A 27,919-nucleotide genomic window follows, 5' to 3' on the forward strand; every position below is an offset into this window, starting at 1 on the left:
ACATCAAGTGCACAATCACTGCAGAAATCAAAAAATATTTGTATATGATTTACATACTCATGTTCTTTATGCAGTAATAGCCACTTAAATAAAAACTAGTATCCTCCTCTAGGTTGCAGATCCCATTGAATCTACTGTAGAGTACAAGTGATATACTGTACAAATGCTTGTAGGTATTTAAAGGACTTTCGAAGTGAAAGCTCTAATCTATTTTTTACTCATCTGGGGCTTCTTCTAGCCCCCCGCAGCCGTCTCAGTCCCTCTCCGCAGCTCCGGTCCTCCTTGGTGCCCCCGCTGACCGGCCACAATGATCGCGTCCCACCATGGGGCCGACTCTTCTGTGCCTGCATGGGCATTCGTGCCCGCGCTTCCACATCATCTGGCACGTACTGTGTCTGCGCATATCTACTAGAAGCGCAGAAGAGCCGAGTCCCCGCGGGTCGCCATCATAATGGGCGGCCAGCGGGGACACCAAGGAGGACCGGGGCTGCGCCGCTGCGGCGAAGGACTAAGACGGCTGTGAGGGGCTGGAAGAAGCCCCAGGTCGAGGAAAATATAGATTGGTGCTTTTGCCTCGGAAGTCCTTAAAAGCGGTTATGAACCCATATTTATTATTATATGCTTGTGACAGAAGAGGAGTGCAGCCCCGGTGTTAAGGACGGTCCCGGTGAGACCCGCAGGAGCAAGGAGGACCTGGGAAGCCTCTATAGGATCCAAAGGCTTCCCTGTTTTCAGTTACTGTAAGTATTTCCTTTTTGACCCAAGCTTTGGCTTAGGTTCATTTGAATAACATGGTCTGGTGTGATGTAGCACTGTTGTTTTTATTCATGCAGGTCCGCTTTAAGCTGAGTGTTGTTTTTGTCAGTGGCATTGACCTGCTGTATCGCTTATATCAAGAAGAATGCGGGCGGCAGCTGTCAGCATTAATTTCCTGAATGAGATCATGTCTGAACAAGGACGAGTCATCGCAGATCTCTGTTCTACTAATAGTATAGGTGATCACACCTGAATATCAGGCACTACAAGCTCAGATACATCCCTAGTATGAAATCTTAGCTCTCTCTAATTGACGGCTAATGTGCAGTGTGATATGGAGGAAGCACATAAGAGGTTATGCCACACAAACAGCATGTTCTCTCTTCCTAATTTCTTTATTATTACACATTTTATCATAAGGAATAGCCTGATCTTTATACAAAGTGTGTGCCAATCTGCTGAATGCTAGTGCTCATTTTTAATTCTTTAGATCAGTGCTGTCCAACTTTATGGGCAGGGTTTGTGTCTATCACCGCATTTGTCCGCTGGAGTGGGCAGAGCATCAGTGTCCTGGCTTCAAGGGTGGAGTCAAGCACAAACAAAAGGTGGGCCTCCCAGAGGAGGGGGCTGGACACAAAAAAAAGTCTGGGCAAGTGAGTGCAGCACAGGGGCCACATCCAGCCTGTGGGCAACCATTTGAATAACCCTGCTTTACATCATTGTCAATAAAATGTGAGACATTTTCAAGTGTTGCATTCGTGGCTGCCTACGAGGAAGTAGATCATGTAAGAAAAAAAGGGAACACAGAGACATCGGGAGCCCATTCTGGTGTAGTACATTAGATAGAGTTTTAGGAACATAACAATATGATAAGATACTCACAAGTCTGGGCTGCTAACAGAGGGGTTGAAACAATATGGAAGTAGACACAGGAGTTAACAGAGGAAGCCTTGAGCCTCCATTGCGACCTACAACAAATTATAGGCTTGTCTGAAAAGGTGTGTTTTGCGAATACATTTGAAGGTTTTTAGGCTCGGAGCATGATGGACAGGCTATGGGAGAGAGTTCCAGAGGAGAGGGGGAGCTCATAAGACGTCCTGGATACATGAGTGAGAGGAGGTGAGGTTAGAGGACAAAAGGGTCTCCCTGGAGAAGCCAAGGCTCCACGTGGGATGGTATCTTACAAAACATATGTCACATCGTTTGAGTAACTCTAGCTAAACTTTCTGTGCCCTGTGTGGCTGAATCACAATGGGCAATCTTGCAAAAACGGTTCATGTGTCATGCAAACAACATTGTGTCCTGCAAATTATAGTACTTTCCACACAAAATGCATTTAAAGACCCCAAGGCTAAACTAGGAGTCGAACTACAAGCAATTTGAAGGAGCAGAGGAACAAGGTACAAAGATCAGGATGTAAACTACCTTGATGTTGACATAACATCATTTACACAAGTATCACAAGATATTAGGAGAAAAACAAAAGTTTGCTTTCTTAAAACAGAAAGAATTTGCGATAATTCAGGTTGGAGTGAGCTTGAGATGTCTCCCAGAGCACCACTGCTGAAAATATGCTAATTAACCATTGTACCCTTAGAAGCTAAACACACCTCCAGAACCGCTGGAATGCAATGAGGTTTCAGTTTGTTAATTTGTACAGAGCCATAATAATCCAACATGCATACAGATTGTTTCGGCTTGTTTGATCCTCATCAGTGCATGGCATGGATTAATTCCATAACAATCCAACATCCAACAATCCGAAACAGTCTGTATGCATGTTGGATTATTATGGCTCTGTACAAATTAACAAGCTGACACATCATTGCATTCCAGCGGTTCTGGAGGTGTGTTTAGCTTCTAAGGGCAACAATGGATAATTTGCATATATTCAGCAGTGATGCATTGTGGGAGACATCTCAAGCTCACTCCAACCTGAATTATCGCAAATTCTGTTTTAAGAAAGCAAACTTTTGTTTTTCTTAGCATTTTAGTAAAGGGGCTTTTAGAACCATTGTAGCCCCTCACACACTCCAATGAGTTCTGGTTCACCCTGAGCTTGCTGGTTAGTCTGTAAGATATTAGGAGTAAATAGACCAAAAACAAAAGTCATCTTAAAGCAAACGTGTGACTAAAACGCAAAAAAAACACAAGAAAGCTAGGCCCAACATGCGCAGACACTGGGGGAGGGTTACCATGATAGGGGTTGGCAGCCTTGAGGGGGAAGGTTGTGTTTTCCAGAGGTCAATGAGTCAGGGTTGAAGGGGTTGATTATGAAGAGGGAGTAATGTTAGAGCGGGATCATGGGCTGGGAGGCTAAGGAGGTCCCTTGGGACAATCAGTAGTGCACCACGGGCAGCCAGTGAGGAACAGTTTCAGGCAACACTCACGTTCCCTCTCACAGTAGGCTGAATAATTGGCTATTGCATGCGTTGCCAAGGAGATCTTTTGTGGTTTCACCTGTTTCAGCTGGTTGCTTTCGTGGCAGCCTCCATTCACTTCTCGCTTCAGGTTCCCTTTAAAAGTACAAGTCAGCAATACCTGTATCATGTGCATAAACATTCTAACAAAGAAGACCCCAAGTAATTGCAAATGAAGATTTGTGCATGTGGGAAATCACACACACGATATGCCAGCACATGTGTGACTGGCCGTTCTCTGTTTCTGCTATGATAACAGCAGCTCCTAGCGGTAGACGCTTCGCATGAATGAAGCTGCTCTTTCCTCTATAAGTGAGCAGTAGTGATGGGTCGTCCACGAACGAGCCGGCTCTAAGAGCCGGCTCTTTGCTGCGAACGACAAGAGCCGTCTCTCAGTTTTAAAAGAGCCGATGCCTCAGCCGCCCCACACAGCTCTGATTTGCTGTGTAATGAAGGGCGCTGAGGCATGCTGGGAGATGTAGTCCTCCTCGTGCAGCTTGTAGGAGTGTATGGGGCGGAGCAGAGCAGTAGCAGGAGGGATTGCCCCAGTCAGCGAGCAGTCTGGAGTTGTCATGGAGACGGGGACGGGGCTTTTACTCCGATTCTGAGTGGTGTCCAGTGATATTTAATGAAGAGCCGATTGAGAGCCGTAAGAGCCGGCTCTTTAATGGGAGCCGATTCAGAAGAGCCGATTCTCTGAGAAGAGCCGGAATTCCCATCACTAGTGAGCAGAGCTGTACTGTAAACTAACTTGCTTCTCACACCCCCTCCTGGCAGCAGAGCAAGGAAGACAGAAAGTGTTGTGTTCCAGATGAAAAGAGTAACTGATAATAACGATCTCATATTTCATCTCATTTTCACAGCAAGAGGTGTTGGATTTTATTTCAGTGTTTGCACTGTGTAGATAGCTGTAACTAAAAACCTTGTGTACTGTTCCTGAGGGTCTCAGGGCCGGTAGACACATTCTGCATTGGCGCCCGGAGGTCTACAGCTACGCTACCAGGGCGGCGGGTGCAATGTCACTCATCCAATAGACTGGCCTATGTCTGCCCCAGAGTGCAGTGAGTACTGCAATAGACCTCAGCCCAGAATGGTGCAGCATATCCAAACTTGGTCACGTGCCGTCATAGGCTGCTCTATAAATTGTGGCTACGGCAGCGCCACGGCACTAATTCTGGATGACTAGTGGCTATGGGGTGTGCCGGAGTTCCACTATGCTATAGTAAAAACTCTGGGGTTGAAATTTAGCAGCTATAGCAGAACTCCAAGTAAGTGCTAGGCATATTACTACTATTTTAGATTTATATGGGCAGCAGCATCTTCCAAGACACTGCATAGGTGGGGGGTTAGGCGTAGGTGGCTGTGTAAGTTGCAGGTGGGGGAGTTAGGGTTAGGAATAGGTGGGGGGTGTAAGGCGTAGGTGTGGGCGGGTTAGATGTAGGTAGAGAGGATAGATGTAGGGTAAGGGGGGTTAGATGTAGGTTGAGGTGTAAGGGTTAGGCCTAGATGGTGGTGGTTGGGGAGGGGGGGGGGGGGGTGTTAGGGTTAGGCATAGGTAGGGGAGCTTAGGGTTAGACATAGTTGTGCGGGGTTAGGTGTAACTTTCCTATGCCTAACTCTCCCTACCTATGCCTGTCCTTAACCCCCCTACCTACACCTAACCCTCCCTACACCTATCTCTAACTGCTGCACCAATGAAAGGAGCAGTCTATTCCAGAGATGATTGTAAGCAGCTAATTACGATTACTCTAAATTTCGCGTAATTTTTCATAATTATGCCTATACGTAATTACGATTTGTAAATTCAATTGATTTTGTTTAGTCTTTCGTAATTTCGCCTAAAATTTCATGTAATTTTTGTGTAATATTGTGCCGATTTTGGCAGTGAATAGCAAAGCCCCCCTACATGCTAATTTTACAAAAAGACCTTGTAGTTTTTGAGAAAATCAAAAATGCAAAGAAAAACATCTTTTCATTGACTAAAGGACAAGTTTCCAGGCCATTTTTTGTTCAATTCGATTTTTTTATTGAATAAAATGTCTAATTACTTAAACCTGTCTTTATAGCGAGATTCAAGCCTTCAAACAGCAGAACTTCCTTGCTGAGGAGTGTGTGTCTGTAGCACACAGTACAATGTGCAGCGCTGGTTGCTGAGTAAGATGAGGACATCCTGTGGTTGCCATAGTGTGACTCATCACATGACCATCTCCTCAGAACCTGCTGTCATATACGGATTGTAAAATGCAGAGTCCAGCTAAATTCCCGAGAGGAATTCAGAAAATTACTAAGTCAAAGGCACAACTCTAGTCCATAATTGTAGCATAGTTAATGTAGTGTAAAGCCACATAGATTCAGCAAGTTGGTAAAATGAGAATGTAATTATTACAACGACCCCAGAGAAGCTATATATAAAATGATGAACCACAACCTCTGACAGACGCGTAGTGTCTGCACTGGATGCCACTACAGCACTGCTTGCCCCGCACACGGGTAATTCAGGGTTGCAGTGGCGACAGACCCCAAATCATACCTCCCAACTTTTTGATATGAGAAAGAGGGACACTTAAGCCACGCCCATGACACACCCCTGATCACGCCCCCGCCACGCCCCTAGTCACGCATACCATAAAGATTTCATAAAAAAAAAATGGTGTTTTATATTTCAAACCACACTGGTCCTTTCTATCCTGGTTCATTTTCCTTCATAGTAACATTTTAGAATGAGTAATATATCAATTTAAAGGATGGGAATAAAGTTTAGAGTCAATAAAACACATTTTTAGTAGAGAAATATATATATTTACATAGGAAGATGGACAAAGTCCTGAAAGAGGGACAAATGAGGAGAAAAGAAGGACAGGGCTCCCATAGAGGGACTGTCCCTCCGAAAGAGGGACAGTTGGGAGCTATGCCCAAATTACTTGTTCCTTCGAGTTGCTACGACTTGGAGAGGGTTTTAGTATTTTATGCCGCCTGTAACTTCAGCGGTAGTAGCGCCCAACTCACCGGCGGTGTATACATACGTACACGAAAAAGAGTCTGAGGAAGGCTTTCTTGCCGAAGCTCACGTCTTTTCTTTTGAGTTAGCCAGTAAAGGATATTATCTTGAGTCAATACTTCCTGGTGCTGCTGGGAAGCAGGGAAAATTGGCAAAAGTAAGAATTAGAACTGGAGAGGGGTGGGCCAGGGCAATCCAGTGACCGAGAACACACAAGGGAGACAAAATACCAGGAGCTAATAGTGCAATCTATAATAACACTAGCCCGTATTAGAGATGTAGAGAGAATCACACATACTTTTTCTAGTTGCATATAAACTGCAACCAGAGCAGGATCGTCCACAAGGCAAACTAGGCAGGTGCCTGGGGCCTAGTGGTTGTCAGGGGGCCAACTCCCATTTTCTCTGTCCAATCTCCCAACTCAGATTGCCAAAAGGACCATCAGGATAAGCCAAAGCTACTACCTTGCTTAAAAGACCACAATCGCCAAAAATGTAGGCAGTTAAAATATGACAGAACCGACAGGTTTTGGGCCAGTCCACCTCCTCATGGGGGATTCGCAGGGTTTTCTTTGTTTTCAACAGCATTTCCCACATAGCAGTTTAGCTGCCAAAATAGTAAGCCTATTTTTTTGCCTACTTTTTTTCGTGATAGTGGTCCTTTAACCACTTCTTGATTTAAAGGCAGTACATCTACGCCCCACGGTCGCCGCAATTGCCTCTGTGCGTTCTCCCACTCGCTCCCATGCATTATTTTCGCCGCCCGTTAATAGCGAGATTAGTGAATGGGAACACAGTTCCCATTCACTGATCTAAGTGCCTGTGATTAATGACCACTGGCATCAATGAGATGCCGTGGTCATTGATAAAATGAAAGTAAACACATACACACATTACTTCCTGTTAGCGTACTAACAATACACACAGGAAGATAAAGTGGGGGACATCTAGTGGCCAAATAGTAAAATACATCCCTGTACATTAAATTACACGCTTATACATAAATCCCTATTAAAATGAACCCCTTACCTCCCCCACTCTTCCAAAGTTATTAAGAAAAAAAGTATGTATATATATATATATATATATATATATATATATATATATATATAGATATATATATATATATATATATATATATATATATAATATATATATATATATATATATATATATATATATATATATATATATATATATATATATATATATATAATATATATATAATGTGTGTGTGTGTGTGTGTGTATGCGTGCTTGCGTGCGTGCTTGTGTGTATATATATATATATAACATTTAAAACAAATACATATATAGTTGCCTTAGGGACTCAGCTTTTTTAATATGTATGTCATGAGGGTATGCTACTGTTATTAAATAATAATTTAACCACTTGCCGACCGCACGCTTATACCGTGCGTCGGCAAAGTGGCAGCTGCAGGACCAGCGATGCAGTACTGCGTCGCCAGCTGCAGGCTGATTAATCAGGAAGCAGCCGCTCGCGCAAGCGGCTGCTTCCTGTCAAATCACGGCGGGGGGCTCCGTGAATAGCCTGCGAGCTGCCAAATAGCCTGCGGGCCGCCTATGGCGGCTCGCAAGTTAAATGTAAACACAAGCGGAAATAATCCGCTTTGTTTACATTTGTACGGCGCTGCTGCGCAGCAGCGCCGTAAGGCAGATCGGCGATCCCCGGCCAATCAGCGGCCGGGGATCGCCGCCATGTGACAGGGGACGTCCTGTCACTGGCTGCACAGGACGGATAGAATCCTGTGCAGCCCGGATCACCGGGGAGGGGACAGGTAGGAGAGGGAGGGGGGAATTTCGCCGCGGAGGGGGGCTTTGAGGTGCCCCCCCCCCGCCAGCCACACGCAGGCAGAAGAGATCAGACCAACCCTGCACATCATCCCCATAGGGGGGAAAAAAGGGGGGCAATCTGATCTCTCTGCCTGCACCCTGATCTGTGCTGGGGGCTGTAGAGCCCACCCAGCACAGATCACTAATAACCACGCTGGTCCTTAAGGGGGGGGGGGGGTAAAGGGTGGGTCCTCAAGTGGTTAAACGTTGTAATAACCGGGTCAAATAAAATGTGTGGCTTTTACCCAAAGTGGCGTGTAATATTTTACATTTACATTTACACTATATTGGGCAAAAACAGAGAAATAATGATTCTTTATTATTCCTGTTAAAATTCATTTAGAGTAAAATAAATCTTAGCAAAATGTACCACCCAAACAAAGCCTAATTGAATTGGAAAAAAACCCAAAGACATACAGTAGATCATTTTGTTGTAATAAACAGTGATTAAAGGGAACCTAAACTAAGAGGGATATAGATGTTTCCTTTTAAACAATACCAGTTGCCCGGCAGTCCTGCTGATTTCTTTGGCTGCGGTAGTGGCTGAATCACACACCTGAAACAAGCATGCAGCTAATCCAGTCTGACTTCAGTCAGAGCACCTGATCTACATGCTTGTTGAGGGGCTGTGGCTAAAAGTATTAGGCCCAGTGCACACCGAGCGGTTTTTGGAGCGATCCGCCGGCCGCATCCGCCTGTAAAAACGGTTGGCTAATTTATTGCAATGGGATGGTGCACACCGGCGGTTTGAGTTTTTTGCCAAGCCGCAAACGCGCCTCCTGCTGCACGATTGCGGTTTGCAGAAGCGTTTCGTCCTCAATGTAAAGTATAGGAAAAACGCAAACCGCTCTGAAAAACGCTACTTCAGAGCGGTTTTCCAGGCGTTTTTGTTACAGAAGCTGTTCAGTAACAGCTTTTACTGTAACAATATGTGTAATCTGCTACACAAAAACGCACCCAAAACCGCTAGGTATGTTTAGAAAACCTCTCTAAACATACCTAGAATCGCTCTGAAATCAGCTCCCAAAAGCACATTGCGGATCTGCTAGCGGTTTTAGTGTGCACTGGGCCTCAGAGACACAGGTTCAGCAGGAGAGTCAGGCAACTGGGATTATTTTAAAAGCAAAAATCCATATCCTTCTCAGTTTAGGTTCCCTTTAAGTTATTGGCGTGGAAAGGTGACGATTGCTTTGGTCCATAAGGGGAAAAATCCCCTTATGGTCAATGGTCATATGTCTATGTATGTTTTGTGTAGTGCATGTATCATAGTCAAGAGCCAATATAGGGGGAAGCCAATTAACGTATATGTGTGTTTTTGGGATGTGAGAGGAAACTGGAGTGCCCGGGAAATCTATGCAGACACGGGGAGAACATACAAACTCTGTGAAGATAGTTCCCTGGCTGGGATTTGGACTAGGGACCCAGCGCTGCAAGGTGAGAGTGCCATCCACAACGCCACCTTGCTGCGCATATAATCATATTTGCTAAATTTTACATGAAATTTTGTACAAGCGAAATTAGCACATAACGATTATCACTATTAACCAGCAGGGAGAGTCACAGGGCACTCTTCATGCTAGAGCACAAGAAGGGGTGACTGCTCTGTTTTGTCATCTGCAAGGACCCAAATATAGATTTGTTCATTTTTGGTCCTTGGTTGATATTTGACTAAGGCTACTTACACACCAAGACGTTGCGGTTTAGGGGACGTTATGGTCGCATAACGTGCCCCTAACGCAATGCATGGTGGTGCGGGAGAGGACAGTAGAGTGAGCCGCGTTAGGCGGCTCTATCCGTATAAGGTCTCCCAGAGTGGCGCTGATTGGCCGGCGGGACCACGTGATGCGGAGCGAGACACTCCGCATCACGTGGTCACGCCGGCCAATCAGCGGCCGCCAGTGCAGTGCATATTAAGTAGCCATGTGTGCGGCTACTGTAGCGGCATCTCCCCGCCTTCTCTCCGCCCCCCACTGACCATGTGCAAACAGTCTAACGCGGCTAAAGCCGCTAGAACGCACAGCATGCTGCACTTTCACTACAACGTGCAGCGTTACATGTAACGCAACGTGGGCAGTGTGAACAGCCCACTTGTGTTACATTGCTGTGCGTTGGGGGAGCGTTACAGGCGCACTAACGTGCGCCTGTAATGTCCCTGTGTGTAAGCAGCCTAAGGCCTCATTTTCACGGACGGTTGATATGCAGTGAAATGCCTCTCAAACTCTCACAACTGCTCACTGCTGCCTGGTAACTGCTTGTTGCAGCCTGGTAACTGCTCACTACTGCCTGATAACTGCTTGCTGAGCACACAGTTCAACTGCTTGTGGAAATGAGCCCTAAGTTAACCCTATGACCCCTAAAGCTACGTACACACATACGACGACGATCGTTCGTTGTGAACGACGAACAAACTTTTAATTGACGAAGGAACGACCTAAGTAAAGTTAGCTTTTAAAGGTGTGTAACGATCTAATCGTTAGAACGAACGTTACATCACGTAAAGCAACTATTGCGCTTGCGCATAAAAAGTTCCATGGAGAAATAGCGAAATGCGCATGTCAAGCCTAGTACGAACAACCGTTTTCCAACGATGTACTCAGGGCCGGCCCGCTCATGAGGCGGGGTGAAACTTTTGCCTCAGGCGGCACTTCTAGGGGGGCGGCAACTGGAGGGGTAGCGGGCAGAAAGGGGGTATTGGGCCTAGCGGTGGGGAGATCGGTCGGACCCCAATCTGCGCTCCACCTTCAGCTTTAAATGGTTACATAGCAGCCGATAGTAAGAGGGACAGGCGGGGATCACTCACCTCTTCCGGTTCCAGCGTGCGCTCCACTGATGTCACTTCCTGCAACGCCACCCACTGTATTGCAAGTGGAGCGCAGATCGGGGGACCCAGGCGAGGGAGGGGGGGTCCGATCCCCCCCCTCCCCGCCGCTAGGCCCAATACCCCCCTTCTGCCCGCTACCCCTCCAGCTGGGAGGCCGCCCCCCCCCGCACCCACGGCTGGGGGGGTGGCAATTTTTTCTAAGTTAGCCTCAGGCGGCAAAAAGTCTAGGGCCGGCCCTGGATGTACTACTTTTGCAAACGATCGTCGTTGGAAAAAATCCGCCAAGCTAGATCGTTCGTTTTTAACGATCTAGCTCATCCGTCATTAGACCTAATGGTCGTTGGCTGCTTTTTTTTAAACGATCGTCGTTTGAAATTATCGGGGAAAGATCGTTTCAAGCGACTATAGTCGCATGTGTGTACGCACCTTTAGGCCCATATGCAATTCACTTTTTCACCTGAGTTTTCTCCTAGGTGATAAATTTAAAGTTGTCAATACAATGCCTTTAAAACCACCAGCAAGCAAGAAAATACTCAAAATAATTTTCATGGTACTTCTTGAACTACTTTTTAATACTTTTTCAATTGCAAAATGATGAAATGTTATTTTAAATAGAAGTTGAAAATTTATCTCCTAGGAGTAAACTCAGGTGAAAAAGTCATTTGCATATGGGCCTAAGCGATCACTGTGAAGCCTGGAACCCACTACAAATCGCTGTCGCAATCGCTAGCGTTTTAATGGGCGTTTTGTTAGCAATTTTAAAAATATAAGCTTTTTTAGCCAGCGATTGTATAGCAATTTGCGATTAGCAATTTTCATTCTGATTGGTCCTTTCAATGCATTATAATTTTATTAACAGTTTGCATGAATCTAACATCGCTCTCAAATTGCTATGTGTAGCGATTCATGAACGATTACGCCAGCGTTTATATACTTTACATTGCAGAAATGCAAGCGCTAACTCCACCAAAATGCTGCATGTCCCGTGATAGCGATTTTGCTAATTGCAATCCCTCCAGTGGAATTTGGCCCATCCGATAACATTCGCTGAACGTTTAGGGAAATCGCTAGCGTTTTGAATTGCTCCCTGAATGCTCAAAAACTCGCTGTAGTGGGTTTCAGCCCTGATGATGATTACAAAAACAGCTGGTGGAACCAGTGCTACCAAATCATCCCTTTAATTACGGACTCAGCTGGTAAGGTGTAGTTTAGGCACTGATTATATGTAATTAACCATAGAACCTGCATAGTTTAGACTTGGCAGTAATTAAACAAATGAGTTGGCAACCATGGGCGGAACGTCTCAAAAATAATTAGGTTAACTGGCAAGAGGTCAGCAACAGATATAAAAACAGCAAGCATTCCAAGTCATGCAACAATTGAGAAACCAGCTATATTCAAACAATGGTTTGTTGTTCTTTTTAGGGCCCTTTTCCACGAGCAGTTGAACTGCGTGCTCAGTGAGCAGTTACCAAGCAGTTGTGAGAGTTTGACAGTCTTCATCCCTCTAGGGATCTATCTTTTGTTCGATCTTGTGGCAATCAACCAGTGTATGGCAGCCATAAGATCTAAATATTTTATTATAGGTTATTCTAAGGGTAAACTGAGACAACAGGTGGAAATGCAAGTTATAACCCAATCTAACTCCCCTGTAAATGTGCCAAATACTTTTTTTAATCTAAAGCTGGCCATACACTGGCCCGATTTGCTGCCGTTTCGACAGCAGATTCGATCACTGGAATCGAATCTGCTGCCAATCGTTTGCGCTACACGCCGAATTTCGATCCATTCCGTCCGATCCCGTCGATCGCGCCGTGCGGAAAATAACTGTCGATCGTCCACGGGTAAAGAGCGCATCGCTAGCGGCGTTCAAGTGCCCGACGACCGACGCAATAGAGCTGCAATATATTATCTGCTCCGCTGGCGCGACTCCCGGGTCTCCGCTCTTCTTCTCCGCTCTGGTCTGGTCTGGTCTCCGGCATGCTTCCCTTCTTTCTGTCCCGGCAGGAAGTTTAAACAGTAGAGGGCGCTCTACTGTTTAAATTTCCCTCAGACAGGAAGAAGGGAAGCATGCCGGAGACCAGAGCAGACCAGAGCGGAGAAGAAGAGCGGAGACCCGGGAGTCGCGCCGGCGGAGCAGGTAATGTATGCGGGATGGGGGGAAGCGGCGGCACCACCACCACCACAACAGATTGTGAACGGTTTCAGGCTGAAATCGGTTCACAATCTGTTTGCAGTAAAGGTAGCCATACAATCCCTCTCTGATCAGATTCGATCAGATAGGGATCTGTCTGTTGGTCGAATCTGATGGAAAATCGACCAGTGTATGGCTACCTTTAGTCTCATTACAGATTAGGACTATATAATTATATAACCCGAAACTGAATGACTAAGGTGGCCATACACTAATAGATGGCCACCAGATTTGGCCATCAGATAGATCCCTCTCAAATCGGATCTGAGAGGGATTGAATCCTTCCATACACTAGGCACAGATTTTCAATAGATTTCAGCATGACATATACCTTACCTGACCACTAGAGGCCTCTAGCATTTGTCACGTGACACAGGCACCTCAGGAGCGAAGAGACGATGAGGAGAGCCCGGCAGGCATGATGAAATGACACGTGCCAATATAAAGGTGTGCGTAAGGGTTTGCTCACACTAAGGGCGCTTTTGTTTTTTTTAAAGGAGTTATCAGGGAAAAAAGTACAAATGAGCTTTACTCACCTGGGGCTTTATCCAGCCCCTTGCAGCCGACTGTCCCACACTGTCACCTCCGCTCTCCGCCGATGTCCCGCTCTTGCCGCTCGGTAATTAGGCCGACCACGGGATCGGCCTTACTTAGAAGTTCTGCACCTGTGCAGTTCGCCACGGCCCACATGGCCATGATTGACAGTGGCAATTTGCGCAGCGGCAGTAAGGCCAACCTGAATACCGAGCGGCAAGAGCGGGACAGCGGCTGAAAGTGGAGCTGTCAGCGTGGGACAGTTGGCTGCGAGGGGCTGGAGAAAGCCCCAGGTGAGTAAAGCTTATTTGTACTTTTTTCCCTGATAACTCCTTTATGCGCTGACGATTTTTAAAAATCGCCCTAAAAGCGCTTGTGCAATGGATTTCCTATGAGAGTGTTCACATATGAGGCAAGACTAAATAAATTAAAAATAGACAAGGCACCTGGCCCGGATGGCATGCATCCTCGGGTCCTAAGAGAATTAAGTTCAGTTATAGCTAAGCACCTTTATCTTATCTTTTGTGACTCTCTTGCAACTAGCAGAGTCCCAGTGAATTGGCGTACAGCTAACGTTTTCCCATTATTTAAGAAGGGCAAAAAATTTGATCCAGGAAATTATAGACCTGTAAGCTTAACATCAGTTGTATGTAAACTATTTGAGGGGTTACTAAGAGATACTATACATGACTTCATAGTAGAAAATAATCTTATTTCTCAGCATCAACATGGGTTTACTAAAGACAGGTCCTGTTTGACTAACATGCTCAGCTTTTATGAGGTAGTGAATGCTAATATGGATATTGGGAATGCTGTAGATGTGATATACTTGGACTTTGCAAAGGCCTTCGACACTGTTCCCCACAGAAGTCTGGTGCAAAAGTTGAGGATGCAATGACTGGGGAAGAGTCTGTGTGCATGGATAGGGAACTGGCTAATGGACAGAAAACAAAGAGTTGTGGTCAATGGATCGTACTCAAAATGGGAGACTGTTAGCTGTGGGGTCCCACAGGGGTCTGTACTGGGCCCAGTGCTCTTCAATTTATTTATTAATGACCTAGTAGATGCAGTAGTGAGCAATGTTGCTATTTTTGCAGATGATACAAAATTGTGCAGAATCATCAACTCTCAGGAAGATAGTGTCATATTGCAACAGGATCTGGATAGGATGGCTATATGGGCACATACATGGCAGATGAAATTCAATGTTGACAAATGTAAAGTCATGCATTTTGGTCGTACCAATGGTCTAGCACCATACAAAATAAATGGGATACAGTTGGGAACATCAAACTTGGAGAAAGACTTTGGAGTACTCATCGACAACAAGTTAAATAATCATACTCAATGCCAAGCCGCTGCAGCTAAAGCGAACAAAATTTTGGGATGCATTAAAAGGGAAATAAAAACTCGAGATGCTAGCATAATATTGCCCCTGTTTAACTCTCTAGTAAGGCCACATCTGGAATATGGAATTCAGTTCTGGGCACCACATTACAAAAAAGATATTGCAGTTTTAGAGCAGGTGCAGAGACGAGCTACAAAATTGATACGTGGGATGGAAGGTCTCGCTTACCAAGAAAGGTTAGATAAACTGGGTTTATTTAGTCTAGAGAAAAGACGCCTTAGAGGGGATCTAATTAACATGTATAAATACATCAGAGGGCAATATAATAGCTTGGCGGATGAGCTTTTTGTCCCTAGGCCTTCTCAAAGGACTAGAGGACATGAGATGCGCATGGAGGAAAACGTTTTAGCCATTTATTTAGGAAAGGGTTCTTTACAGTAAGAGTAATTAAGATGTGGAATGCATTGCCACAGGAAGTCGTTATGGCAAACTCTATACCTGCATTTAAAGGGGGCTTAGATGCTTTCCTTGCGTTGAAAGACATCCATGTCTACAATTACTAGGTTATGCCTAATGATGTTGATCCAGGGATTTTATCTGATTGCCATCTGGGGTCAGGAAGGAATTTTTCCCTTTTGGGGCTAATTGGACCATGCCTTGTGGTTTTTTTTTTCGCCTTCCTCTGGATCAACAGGGGTATGTGGGGGACGGGCTGGAGTTGTACTTAGTACTGGTTGAACTCGATGGACGTATGTCTTTGTTCAACCAAAATAACTATGTAACTATGTAACTATGTAACTATGAGCGGTTCAATTCCGTTCGGCTCAGCAAAACACTACCTGTACCATTTTCAGGGCGATTTGCCTCAATGGAAGGTATAGGGAGATCGTTAGGAAGTGAAAAAAATGAATCGTTCTGCAAAAGCGCTTAAAAAAAAGTTTATAAAAAATAGTGCACAGAATCGCAAAACCCTGGCGTCAGCGATTGCGATTTATGATGTCAACAAGGCCTAAGTTCTGCTGTCAACACTGCACATCGGTAAACCCATAAGCCAATGCCACTGCCACTGTGCTCCCGACCTGCCGACAAACGAGCAATACCTTCTGTCCAGCACGATTGATTGATTTGATTGCTTTCGGACAGAAATTGATCAAATGGGCATTGTGTGCAGTATTGTTTTCTAGCAGATTCGATCAGAGAGATCAAATCTGCCGGATATCGATGGAAAACATCGGTAGATATATGGCCACCTTTTACCTCTTGAGGACCACAGGTTTATACCCCCTAGTGAGGCAATTTTTTACAATTCTGCATTTCACAACTTGCATGGTTTATTGCTCAGTCATACAACTTAGCATCCAAATGAATTTTAGCTCCTTTTCTTCTCATAGAGCTTTCTTTTGGTGGTATTTGATTGCCGCTGCTATTGGTAGTATTTTTTTTTATTAATCAGAAAAGATAGAAATGTTTGCATTTTATTTATTCCCTCCCCCCTTCCCCCCTAAATTGGCCCTACACTACGATCCTCACAAGTTTAGCTCAGGTAGCAAAAACTCTAGAACCGGCCCTGGCCTCTGGGCATGGAAATGTACCTTCTTTACCTTACAAAAGCTGTGATTTGGTAAATTTAGGCTCCCAATAGCAGGCGCCACCATGCGCCCAAATTTCTGTTCTTTGTCACTTATCGTGGCTTTTATAATAGGCACTTATGGAAGTGCCATTTTGCCATAAGGGCTCCTGCGCCCTTCTTCCTGACTCGGCTGGAAACTGCTAGGGGTTCCTGTTCAGGTGCTTGGAGGAACCCTGGTCTCTGTGACATCAGCTTCTTCAGGAGAGTGTTTACAGATTAAAACAAGGTCATTTAAGAAAACATTTGTTCCTGAAGTGGATCTTTGCAAAAGTTCGGCAAAGTGCAAACTAATCTGATGCATTTCACAATGTTTACATCCAGCTCTGAGGACAAACACTGACTAGTTCTTCCTTATCTACATATAAACATTATGGGGAAGCTGTGAAAACTCCCTGGCCTTCCAAAGAGCGGAGAACTAGCTGCCACTACAAAAGAGAAAACATACTTTCACAGGTGGAAAACATGCAGCTACTGGCTGCAGCAAACACTGTGCCCAGGACATCAAGGAAAAGGACTGGTGTGATTTTATTGATAAAACGACATCTTTTGATTTTGAATGTTTTTTGATATGCATGATGAGGAGCGTGGTTAGAGGTGTGGCAAGGGTGGGTCTTACAGTGTCCCTCTTTTTCATCTTAAAAAGATAGGAGGTATGGTTAAAGAGAACACAAGGCGGTTTGGCGGGGAAGGGGCAGGTGGAACACAGAGCCACGTTCCCTGCCTCATGACATGCCACTCTCTGCCCCCCCCCCCAGCTGCTCTCTGCCCTCCCCCCCAGTGTCGTGTTATAGCTTCCTGAAATTGGCGACAGTGATTGTTGCTATTCCGGAGGGTAATGGGAGGATTCGCTGCTCAAAACACTGGGGGCGTTCTTGCAGGCTTTCCAGAGCTGCCATTGGGCAGCTTTCTCTCCCTGGCTGCGCCCATTGTCGCACCCCCGCCTCCCTGCACGCTGGGAGAGTTTCTCTCTCTCCTTCCAGCGGCGTGACCCCGGAGGTCACAAAAGTGAAAGTTAAGAGATGCAGGCCAAAGGAGAGGAGGAGAGCCGGATCAGGTAGCAAAGTTTTTTTTTTTTATTATTTCATGTGTCAACTTCTGGCTCTCTTTAAAGTTGTTCTCTTTCTTATCTCAAAAAGTCGGGTGGTATGTCCATAATCCGGATCAGTGAATAATGGTGCACAGAGCCTATGCATAAAAATGGTGCCGCATTGAAAAGATACGCTTATCGCTATTTATCATTAGTACTGCATAATAATGGCACACAGGGAAAAAATAAGAAAAATGGCACACAGTAACGTTGTTTATCAATACCGCTGTTCATATGCCAAACAGCAGACGTTATTGCGCACAGTAACGTTATTTATCAATAGCTAACGGTGAATGGATTTAATGTAACACTGTCAAGGTTAGGGTTAGGCACCTCCAGGGGGGTGGTTAGGGTTAGGCACCTCCAGGGGAGTGGTTAGGGTTAGGCACCTCCAGGGGGGTGGTTAGGGTTAGGCACCTCCAAGGGGGTGGTTAGGGTTAGGCACCTCCAGGGGGGTGGTTAGGGTTAGGCACCTCCAGGGGGGTGGTTAGGGTTAGGCACCTCCAGGGGGGTGGTTAGGGTTAGGCACCTCCAAGGGGGTGGTTAGGGTTAGGCACCTCCAGGGGGGTGGTTAGGGTTAGGCACCTCCAGGGGGGTGGTTAGGGTTAGGCACCACCAGGGGAGTGGTTAGGGTTAGGCACCTCCAGGGGGTCTTAGGGTTAGGCACCACCAGGGGCATGGTTAGGGTTAGGCACCACCAGGGGAATGGTTAGGGTTAGGCACCACCAGGGGGGTGGTTAGGGTTAGGCACCTCCAGGACGGTGGTTAGGGTTAGGCACCTCCAGGGGGGTGGTTAGGGTTAGGCACCACCAGGGGAGTGGTTAGGGTTAGGCACCTCCAGGGGGGTGGTTAGGGTTAGGCACTTCCAGGGGGGTGGTTAGGGTTAGGCACTTCCAGGGGGGTGGTTAGGGTTAGGCACCGCCAGGGGAGTGGTTAGGGTTAGGCACCTCCAGGGGGGTGGTTAGGGTTAGGCACCTCCAGGGGGGTGGTTAGGGTTAGGCACCTCCAGGGGGGTGGTTAGGGTTAGGCACCGCCAGGGGAGTGGTTAGGGTTAGGCACCGCCAGGGGGGTGGTTAGGGTTAGGCACTTCTAGGGGGGTGGTTAGGGTTAGGCACCTCCAGGGGAGTGGTTAGGGTTAGGCACCTCCAGGGGGGTGGTTAGGGTTAGGCACCGCCAGGGGAGTGGTTAGGGTTAGGCACCTCCAGGGGGGTGGTTAGGGTTAGGCACCTCCAGGGGGGTGGTTAGGGTTAGGCACCTCCAGGGGGGTGGTTAGGGTTAGGCACCGCCAGGGGAGTGGTTAGGGTTAGGCACCGCCAGGGGGGTGGTTAGGGTTAGGCACTTCTAGGGGGGTGGTTAGGGTTAGGCACCTCCAGGGGAGTGGTTAGGGTTAGGCACCACCAGGGGAGTGATTAGGGTTAGGCACCTCCAGGCTGGTGGTTAGGGTTAGGCACTTCCAGGGGGGTGGTTAGGGTTAGGCACCTCCAGGGGAGTGGTTAGGGTTAGGCACCGCCAGGGGAGTGGTTAGGGTTAGGCACCTCCAGGGGGGTGGTTAGGGTTAGGCACCTCCAGGGGGGTGGTTAGGGTTAGGCACCTCCAGGGGGGTGGTTAGGGTTAGGCACCACCAGGGGAGTGGTTAGGGTTAGGCACCTCCAGGGGGGTTGTTAGGGTTAGGCACCTCCAGGGGGTCTTAGGGTTAGGCACCACCAGGGGCATGGTTAGGGTTAGGCACCACCAGGGGAATGGTTAGGGTTAGGCACCACCAGGGGGGTGGTTAGGGTTAGGCACCACCAGGGGGTGCATCACCAGGGGGGTGGTTGTTAGCGTTAGGCACCACCAGGGGGGTGGTTAGGGTTAGGCACCACCAGGGGGTTGGTTAGGCACCAGGGGGTGTTTAGGGTTAGGGTTAGGCACCACCAGTGGGTGGTGAGGGTTAGCCACCACCAGGGGAGTGGTTAGGGTTAGGCACCACCAGGGGAGTGGTTGGGTTAGGCACCACCAGGGGGGTGGTCGGGGTTAGGCACCACCGGGGGGGGGGGGGTGTAGGGGTTAGAAATAGGTACAGAGAGGGTTATGTGTGTTAACGCTAATTTTCAATAAAATAAACAGAGCTAAATAACGATAAGGCATTAAGGGGTTAGATGTGCTAGCTTACACCTTATAAAGCTGTATAATCTAATAGTGTTATAGGGGCAGTCTCCTGAGGCCAGTAAAACAACGTGAGCAGCATACCACTAAGGAGGTTAAACAGCAATCAGCCAGCTCCTCTCACTATTCCAACCAAAAACAGACTGGAACATGGCCGGCGCTGCAGCGTTTTTATAAGGGGCGGGGGGTCCGTGAGGGAGTGCAGACTGATTGGCTGCCATGTGCCTGCTGACTGTGATGTGGGGGGTCAAAGTTTAGCCCGATGATGATGTATGGGGGCGGGTCGAATAGCGCCATGTGCTTGCGGCGAGCATGAATACCTGATTTTCGCTGAATACTGCTCGCCAGCAAAACGTTTGGCCATCTCTATTCATGTGCAGCAGCGCCGCTCCCATTCCATGTGTATCATGCATTTACTGTAGCCCTTCTCTTCATGAACAGCTCCCTTGGGCATCTTTATTCCTTTATTTCTTGTTTTGCTCCTCATTTTCAGCCTTCTCTTTCCTATACAGCAACTCCTCTTTTATGTTCAGGTGCCCCCTTGGGCTGCTGGCGCCCAAAGCCCTGGCCTTTGCGGCCTCTCCAGAAATTACGGCCCTGCCTGTAACCCTGTTGACAAGCAGTACTAGACTGTACCTACAGTGTCTCAGGGTGATTTCATTTTTTTTACACATAAGCCTGTTCTGGCCCATGTTACTACATTGATCTGTGACCATGTGGGGGCAATTACCCCAACATCCTGTCACACTTTCAGATCTCACAAATGTCAGAAAATAGTCATGTTTCTGGTATGAGATATAGGAAGCAATCATTCACTACCAATAGATCCAAAACTCTTTCCTCTGTATGTAAAACCAAACATCCACATGTGGGCTTGGGTTTCAAATAAGATTTATTAAAAAGGGGTCATTATGTATCCATCATGCTCGATCGTTAACAGTCCTCGAGACCAATTCCAATATTATTTCTTCTCTCGCTTCCCCCCATGGGAGTTTGCCGATCGTTCCCTTCCCTGACCCCCTCCATAGCAACAGAACTCACTGTTAGCCTGAAGGCTAGCAATGTGTCCGTATAGCATCAGACTGGTGCACGTGCAGTGTAAACTCTCACCTGTTATGCTGCTGCGATTCTCAGCTAGTGATGAGCGTAATGACCTAATTACGATTACATAAAATTTTGCGTTATTCACGAAATTACGATTATGGATGCAATCGAAAATTCATAATTTACGGAATTAGAATCGTTTTTTATAATTACGATCATTTTTGTAAAGGAAACAAACCAAAATTTCATGTTTAACGTTGAAATTCAGCTGTTGTCGAAATTGTGCTCCAGTCAAGAGCCTCCTGATACATTTAAAGTGACAGCACGTGCAGGGACCTTTGCGTTATCAAATACTAGCTGATTGCCCGGCTTTGCCCGGGTATGTATTTAGCCGCTGTTGGCTCTGGCCACTTTTCCTAACCCAAACACACAATTACTCAATTACTTAATGACCTCGTTTGTGAGCTTTGTGGTCTTTGGCATTAATAATTTGCACTGAAATAAAATAAATCTGATTGGATGTGGATCCACCCCTTTTCAGAATTTGAACCTCAGTCACCCAATGGCCAACTGTACCAGGTACAGGCGATTAACAGTGCAAGAATGGCAGCAAAATCTGAAACAAATCTGAATGGCTGTTTGTGGCTCCACCCCTTTTTCTGAATTTGAACCCCAGTCACCCAATGACCAACTGTACCAGGTTTAACCACTTGAGGACTCAGCCTTTACTCCCCCTTAAGGACCAGCATGTTTTTTTATGATCTGTGCTGGGTGGGCTCTGCAGCCCCCAGCACAGATCAAGTTGCAGGCAGAGCGATCAGATCGCCCCCCCCTTCCCCCCCCCCTATGGGGATGATGTGCAGGGGGGTCTGATCGCTCCTGCCTGCCTGGGTGTTGCGAGGGGGGGGGGCACCTCAAAGCCCCCCTCCGTGGCGAAATTCCCCCCTCCCTCTCCTCCCTCTCACCCCTGGTTATCGGGGCTGCACAGGACGCTTTCCGTCCCGTGCAGCCTGTGACAGGCTGTCCTCTGTCACATGGCGGCGATCCCCGGCCGCTGATTGGACGGGGATCGCTGATCTGCCTTACGGCGCTGCTGTAGCAGCAGCGCCGTTCAATGCGTTTACATTTAGTCTGTGAGCCGCGATCAGCAGGCTATTCATGGAGACCCGCTCCGTGATCTAACAGAAAACGGCCGCTCGCGCGAGCGGCCTTTCCTGATTAATTAGGGAGGCACCTGGCGACGCAGATGGTCCTCCAGCTACCACTTTGCCGCCGCACGGTATGAGTGTGCGGTCGGCAAGTGGTTAAGGCTTGTAACATTAACAGTGCAAGAATGGCAGCCATTACATATTCCCCTTGAAAATCAATAGGTGGATTTTGATTGGCTTTTGTAGACTCCACCCACTTTTCTAAATATTAATCCCAGTCAGCCAGTGACCAACTGTGCAAAGTTTGAGAACCCTGCCATTAACAGTGTAAGAATGGCTGCAGTTTACATTTTCTCAGTGAAATTTGTATTTGTCTCTGCCCACTGATGACCCGGCGTTGCCCAATTATGTATTTAGCTGGTGTTGGCTGCGCCCACTTTTCCTGACCCTAACACACAATCAATCAATTACTCAATGACCAAGTTTGTGAGCTTTGCGGTCTTTGGCATCAATAACCTGCATTAAAATGAAACAAAATCAGATTAGCTGCTTGTGGCTCCACCCCCTTCTATCAATTTAAACGCCAGTCACCCAATGACCAACTGTATCAGGTTTGAGGCTTGTGCCATTAACAGTACAAGAATGGCAGCAATGAAATATTCCCCTTGAAAATCAATAGGTGAATTTTGATTGGCTTTTATAGGCTCCACCCACTTTTCTGAATATTAATCCTAGTCACCCAGCGACCAACTGTGCAAAGTTTGAGAACCCTGCCTTTAACAGTGTAAGAATGGCTGCAGTTTACATTTTTCCAGTGAAGTTTGTATTTGTCTCCGCCCACTTTTTGGTCATGGGGATAAAAAGTATCCTACATGTTATTCCAGGTAGTGTACTATGTGTGTGCCAAATTTCATTCAAATCCTTTCAGCCATTTTTGCGTGATCGAGTAACAAACATACAAACATACAAATATCTGAACCTTCCCATTTATAATATTAGACAAATAGACAAGACAAAAAACAATTATATCGCACTTTTCTCCTGGCGGACTCAAAGCGCCAGAGCTGCAGCCACTAGGACGCGCTCTATAGGCAGTAGCAGTGTTAGGGAGACTTGCCTAAGGTCTCCTACTGAATAGCTGCTGGCTTACTGAACAGGCAGAGCTGATGTTGTTCAAACCCTGGTCTTCTGCATCAGAGGCAGAGCCCTTAACCTTTACACCACCCAGCCACTACTACCAATATTAGTAGAATTGCAAGGCCCAAAATCTAGTGTCTCAGCATGCATGACCGCTAAGTGCAGCTTGGCAAAGAGCACCTGTCTTAGAAGTGGCTGCAGGTAGAGCCTCCTGATACATTTAAAGCAACAGCATGTGCAGGGACCTTTGCATTATCAGATATTTCAATCAGTAATTGCAATCAATGAGTGACTTTTCTGAGTTTAGTAATTACTTACATTTGCATATTTACTATTAAAAAAACGAAATTAGGTCCATTTTCATAATTAAAAAATAATGATTCTATAGTAAACACGAAATTACGAAATAGCACGTTAAACACGAATTTGTGCCGAAACACAAAATTACGAGACGAAAATAGAGGTATTAGCCACCTTTACCTTCCATACTTATTTCCAGGGAGGGCGTTAATACGAGTTAAAGTGTCACCGCACACGTTTCCCGGGTCCTGTGCAGCACTCGGTGGCAGATCTTGTTTTATTTGTGTAGAAGATCCATGATAAACTGATATGAAGCACATGCTCATCTATTATAGTCTCCCATGGATAACGTTTAAAAATATAATGTACTATATTTCGTTTAAATATTCGTTTTTATAAAGTTATAAATCATTAAATAATGTTCATGAAATCGGCAATTGTGAAAACGTTAATCTTCTGTTTAAAAAGTGAAATGTATAATAACGTTTAAAAAAAAATTAGTAAGTAACCCTCCCTGTACCTACCCCTAACCCCTAGACTCCCGTATTGGTGCCTAAACCTAAGACCCCCCTGGTGGTGCCTAAACCTAAGACCCCCCTGGTGGTGCCTAAACCTAAGACCCCCCTGATAGTGCCTAAACCTAAGACCCCCCTGATAGTGCCTAAACCTAAGATCCCCCTGGTGGTGCCTAAACCTAAGACCCCCCTGGTGGTGCCTAAACCTAAGACCCCCCTGATAGTGCCTAAACCTAAGATCCCCCTGGTGGTGCCTAAACCTAAGACCCCCCTGGTGGTGCCTAAACCTAAGACCCCCCTGATAGTGCCTAAACCTAAGACCCCCCTGGTGGTGCCTAAACCTAAGACCCCCCTGGTGGTGCCTAAACCTAAGACCCCCCTGGTGGTGCCTAAACCTAAGACCCTCCTTAGTGATCACTGTATTGTGTGTAGAATAATGTTTTAGAAACAGTAAGGGATAAAATATATTACAATTTACGTTACGTACTGATCGCTTTATTTTGTGAATAATAATGTTTTACAAACAGTAAGGGAGAACATTTAAAATAATGTTTTATTGAAATAGGAAACGTAAATCATCACAAGCAGTTATAAAACATTAAAAATCTTCGGGCGCCCTTGGAAAACGTTATTATTCTCGGGAACCCTTTTTTCCCGTTCGGCGCCCAGTAAACGATATTTATTATGGGAGTGAATGGCGGTGCCCGATTTGTCCACTAGCCTCCTGCGCCCTTTTTTACTGTTACCGTCGGGGTGTCCCTTTAGGATTTTGCTATAGGCAGTCACTCCACTTAGATTTGTCCCTGTTGCCCCTGGGGGCTGCTCAGAGAGGCCTCAAGAATTCAACCTTTAGTTCTTATTATGTATTTTCACTTTCACTTTCTTTATTTACTGCCTCCATTTGGCCTCCTGTTTAGGAACATTTCTGTACTTGTATTATACTTGGCCTTTAGTAAGACTGGCAGTTTCTGTAAGCGAATAACATGTGTTATCCCAGCACTTACACCTGCAGCACCAGTCCTTGGCTCATATATAGCAGCTACAAACTGGGAGAGAAAGAGCCCTCTTTCCCTCTTGGTTCTATTTGCTTTACAAGCCATACGTCCCCGTTCTTCCTAAGGCTCTGACATTTACATTTTGGGCATAAATTACATGATCTTGTGAAGGAAAAAATGATCTGAGCTTTCAGGTTCAAACCTCGAGAAATCCACCATATGATGCTAATAGTGTATTCTCCATAAAAAAATATTTATAAAAAAAAGAATATAGCTGTACAGATGAACTCCAAGTCCCAGCCAATACCATTAACCTCTGGCTAACAAAGTTCACCCAGTAGTTGCTTGTCTACATGTGGTAGCAATTAGTCTAATGTCTTACCATATTATTATTATGTATTTACATAGCACTGACATCTTCTGCAACACTTTACAGCGTACATAGTCATGTCACTGAATGTCCTCAGAGGAGCTCACAATCTAATCCTACCATAGTCATAGCCTAATGTCCTACCATATTATTATTGTGTATTTACTGTACATAACACTGACATCTTCTGCGGCACTGTACAGAGTACATAGTCATGTCACTGACTGTCCTCAGAGGAGCTTACAATCTAATTCTACGATAACCATAGTCTAATGTACTACCATATAATTATTATATATTAACATAGCACTGACATCTTCTGCAGCACTTTACAGAGTAGTCATGTCACTGACTGTCCTCAGAGGAGCTCACAATCGAATCCTACCACAGTCACCGTGTAATGTCCTTCCATATTATTATTATGTATTTATATAGCACTAGCATCTTCTGCAGCACTTTACAGAGTACATAGTCATGTGATTGACTGTCCTCAGAGGAGCTCATAATATAATTCCTGCCAAATCTATGTAGTAAAAGAGTAAACTGAGTGAATATAATGAATGGATAATTTAGGCAATCCCTTATAGTACATAGAAATGGTAAGATTGGACAAAAAAGATTGGATCATTAGTGGACGCCATTAAAATTATTTACTGTTGATTTTCTGTCAATCTGATCGCATTTATCTGATCGCTCGGGCGATTCTTTGCTGAAAATTGTACCGTTAGTGGGCACCTTAAGAGTTAAATCCATTATTCTAATCACTATTTGGAAAGCACCTACGTAGCATTACACAGCACCGTACATTAAATAGCAGCGGTTTACAAATGACAAACTTACATACTCAACAGATACAAGCTACTAACAGTCACCCAGTGCCGGGTACAGATTGTAAACAAGAACAGCTGGTACATACTTAGCAGACAGCGTATTGATGGAGCCGGTGATGAGCATCATTGCGGCCAGGACAAGCTGGTACGAGGTCCAGGCCATGGCTGCTGCTGCGTGCCCAGGGACTCCCTCCGGCCGTGGCTAGTAGAACAGCGATGCACCTTGTTCAGCTAGAATACACAGAGCACTGGTTTCCTGCATAGAGAGATTGTGGGATCATGTGACCAGGCAGTCAGCTGCTGCAGCAGCCCACAGAGGGAGTGTGTGGGTACAGTGTGTGACGTTGTGCAAGGCAGACACTGATTCACACACTCACTCAGGAGGAATCTCGCTGTGACTATAGCTGCAGATCCAGCTTCTGCAAATCTCATGCGGAAACGCGACCCACAAACTAGCCTACGCTGCATCTTTTGTTTCATGAATTAACGTAAATCTCTTGCCAGCAAGATCTCAGTCTCGCACAGCAGTTTTCTCAACACTGTTGCGCTCTGTTAAAGTGGATCTGAAGTGAAAATAAACTTAAATGAATTATATGTGTAGTACAGCTAAGAAATAGAACATCAGTAACAAAGAAAAGAGTCTCATATTGCTTCCAGTACAGGAAGAGTTATTATTATTATTATTATTGATTTATAAAGCGCCAACAGACGCTGTACAAAGTAAGACACAAACAGGGGGGCATAATAATACAGACAATGGTGCACACTAATATATAAGATACATAATTAGTGACAGAATACAAAAAATGATGCAACATACAGAATACAGAATTGGTAATGACAGTGATAAAAGTAACATAATGAATAAAATGTATGATGATTTCCAAGACACAAAAGGGGGGGAGAGAGCCCTGCCCTTGTGAGCTTACAATCTAAAGGGAATGGGGGGAAACAAGAGGAGGGGTAGTATACGATAAAATATATAGAGGCTGTGTGTTTTAGGATACCTAGTAGGAGTGCAATTTGGTCTTAGGACAAAGGGAAGTGGCCTAAGGTAGCGCATATGCTTGTCAGAACAAATGAGTTTTTATAGAGGTTGGCGAGTGATGGATGTGTTGTGGGAGGGCATTCCAGAGAAGGGGTGAAGCACGTGCAAAATCTTGTAAGCGTGAATGTTAGGAGGTGATTCTAGAGGAGGACAACAGAAGATCGTGTGCAGATCTGAGATTGCGATTGGGTTTGTATCTGGAAATTAGTGAGGATATGTACCGGGGAGAGAGATTGTGGAGAGCTTTGTAGGTTAGGGTTAGGAGTTTGAACTGGATCCTCTAGCACAGGGGTCCCCAACCTTTTTGAGCCCGAGGCCCACTATCCCGAGCAAAATTCTCTCCGGGGCCCCCCTGGGGGGGCGTGGCTAGTGGGGGTGGCAGCCCTTCCCTTTTTTCCCAGATTTTGAGTGTAGTATATAGGTAAGTAGGTATCTAGGTATAGTTGCCCCCAGTATAGGTAGCTAACACAGTTGCCCCTGTATAAGGACTATAGTTGCCCCAGTATACTTAGTTAGGTAGTATAGTTACCCCAGTACGGCTAGTACAGTAAGCCCAGTATAGCTAGTACAGTTAGCCCAGTATAGCAAGTACAGTTAGCCCAGTATAGCAAGTACAGTTAGCCCAGTATAGCAAGTACAGTTAGCCCAGTATAGCAAGTACAGTTAGCCCAGTATATGAAGTACAGTTAGCCCAGTATAGCTGCCCCAGTGTCGCCAGTACAGTTAGCCCAGTGTAGCCAGTAGTTA

The 27,919-nt window shown here is 45.9% G+C and overlaps 1 protein-coding gene across 1 annotated transcript in view; it reads right to left on the minus strand.

Annotated features, from left to right (window-relative positions):
* The window catches only part of SLC35F6 (solute carrier family 35 member F6), a 45,786-nt gene extending 19,410 nt beyond the window's left edge, over positions 1-26,376 (minus strand). Inside the window, exon 1 of the mRNA XM_068280118.1 lies at positions 26,211-26,376. Within this exon, the coding sequence (XP_068136219.1) occupies positions 26,211-26,287 (77 nt within the window). The 5' untranslated portion in view covers positions 26,288-26,376. The remainder of the gene's footprint in view (positions 1-26,210) is intronic.
* Between the last annotated feature and the right edge of the window lie 1,543 nt (positions 26,377-27,919).

This window comes from Hyperolius riggenbachi, chromosome 4 (assembly GCF_040937935.1).
Source record: "Hyperolius riggenbachi isolate aHypRig1 chromosome 4, aHypRig1.pri, whole genome shotgun sequence".
NCBI lineage: Eukaryota > Metazoa > Chordata > Amphibia > Anura > Hyperoliidae > Hyperolius > Hyperolius riggenbachi.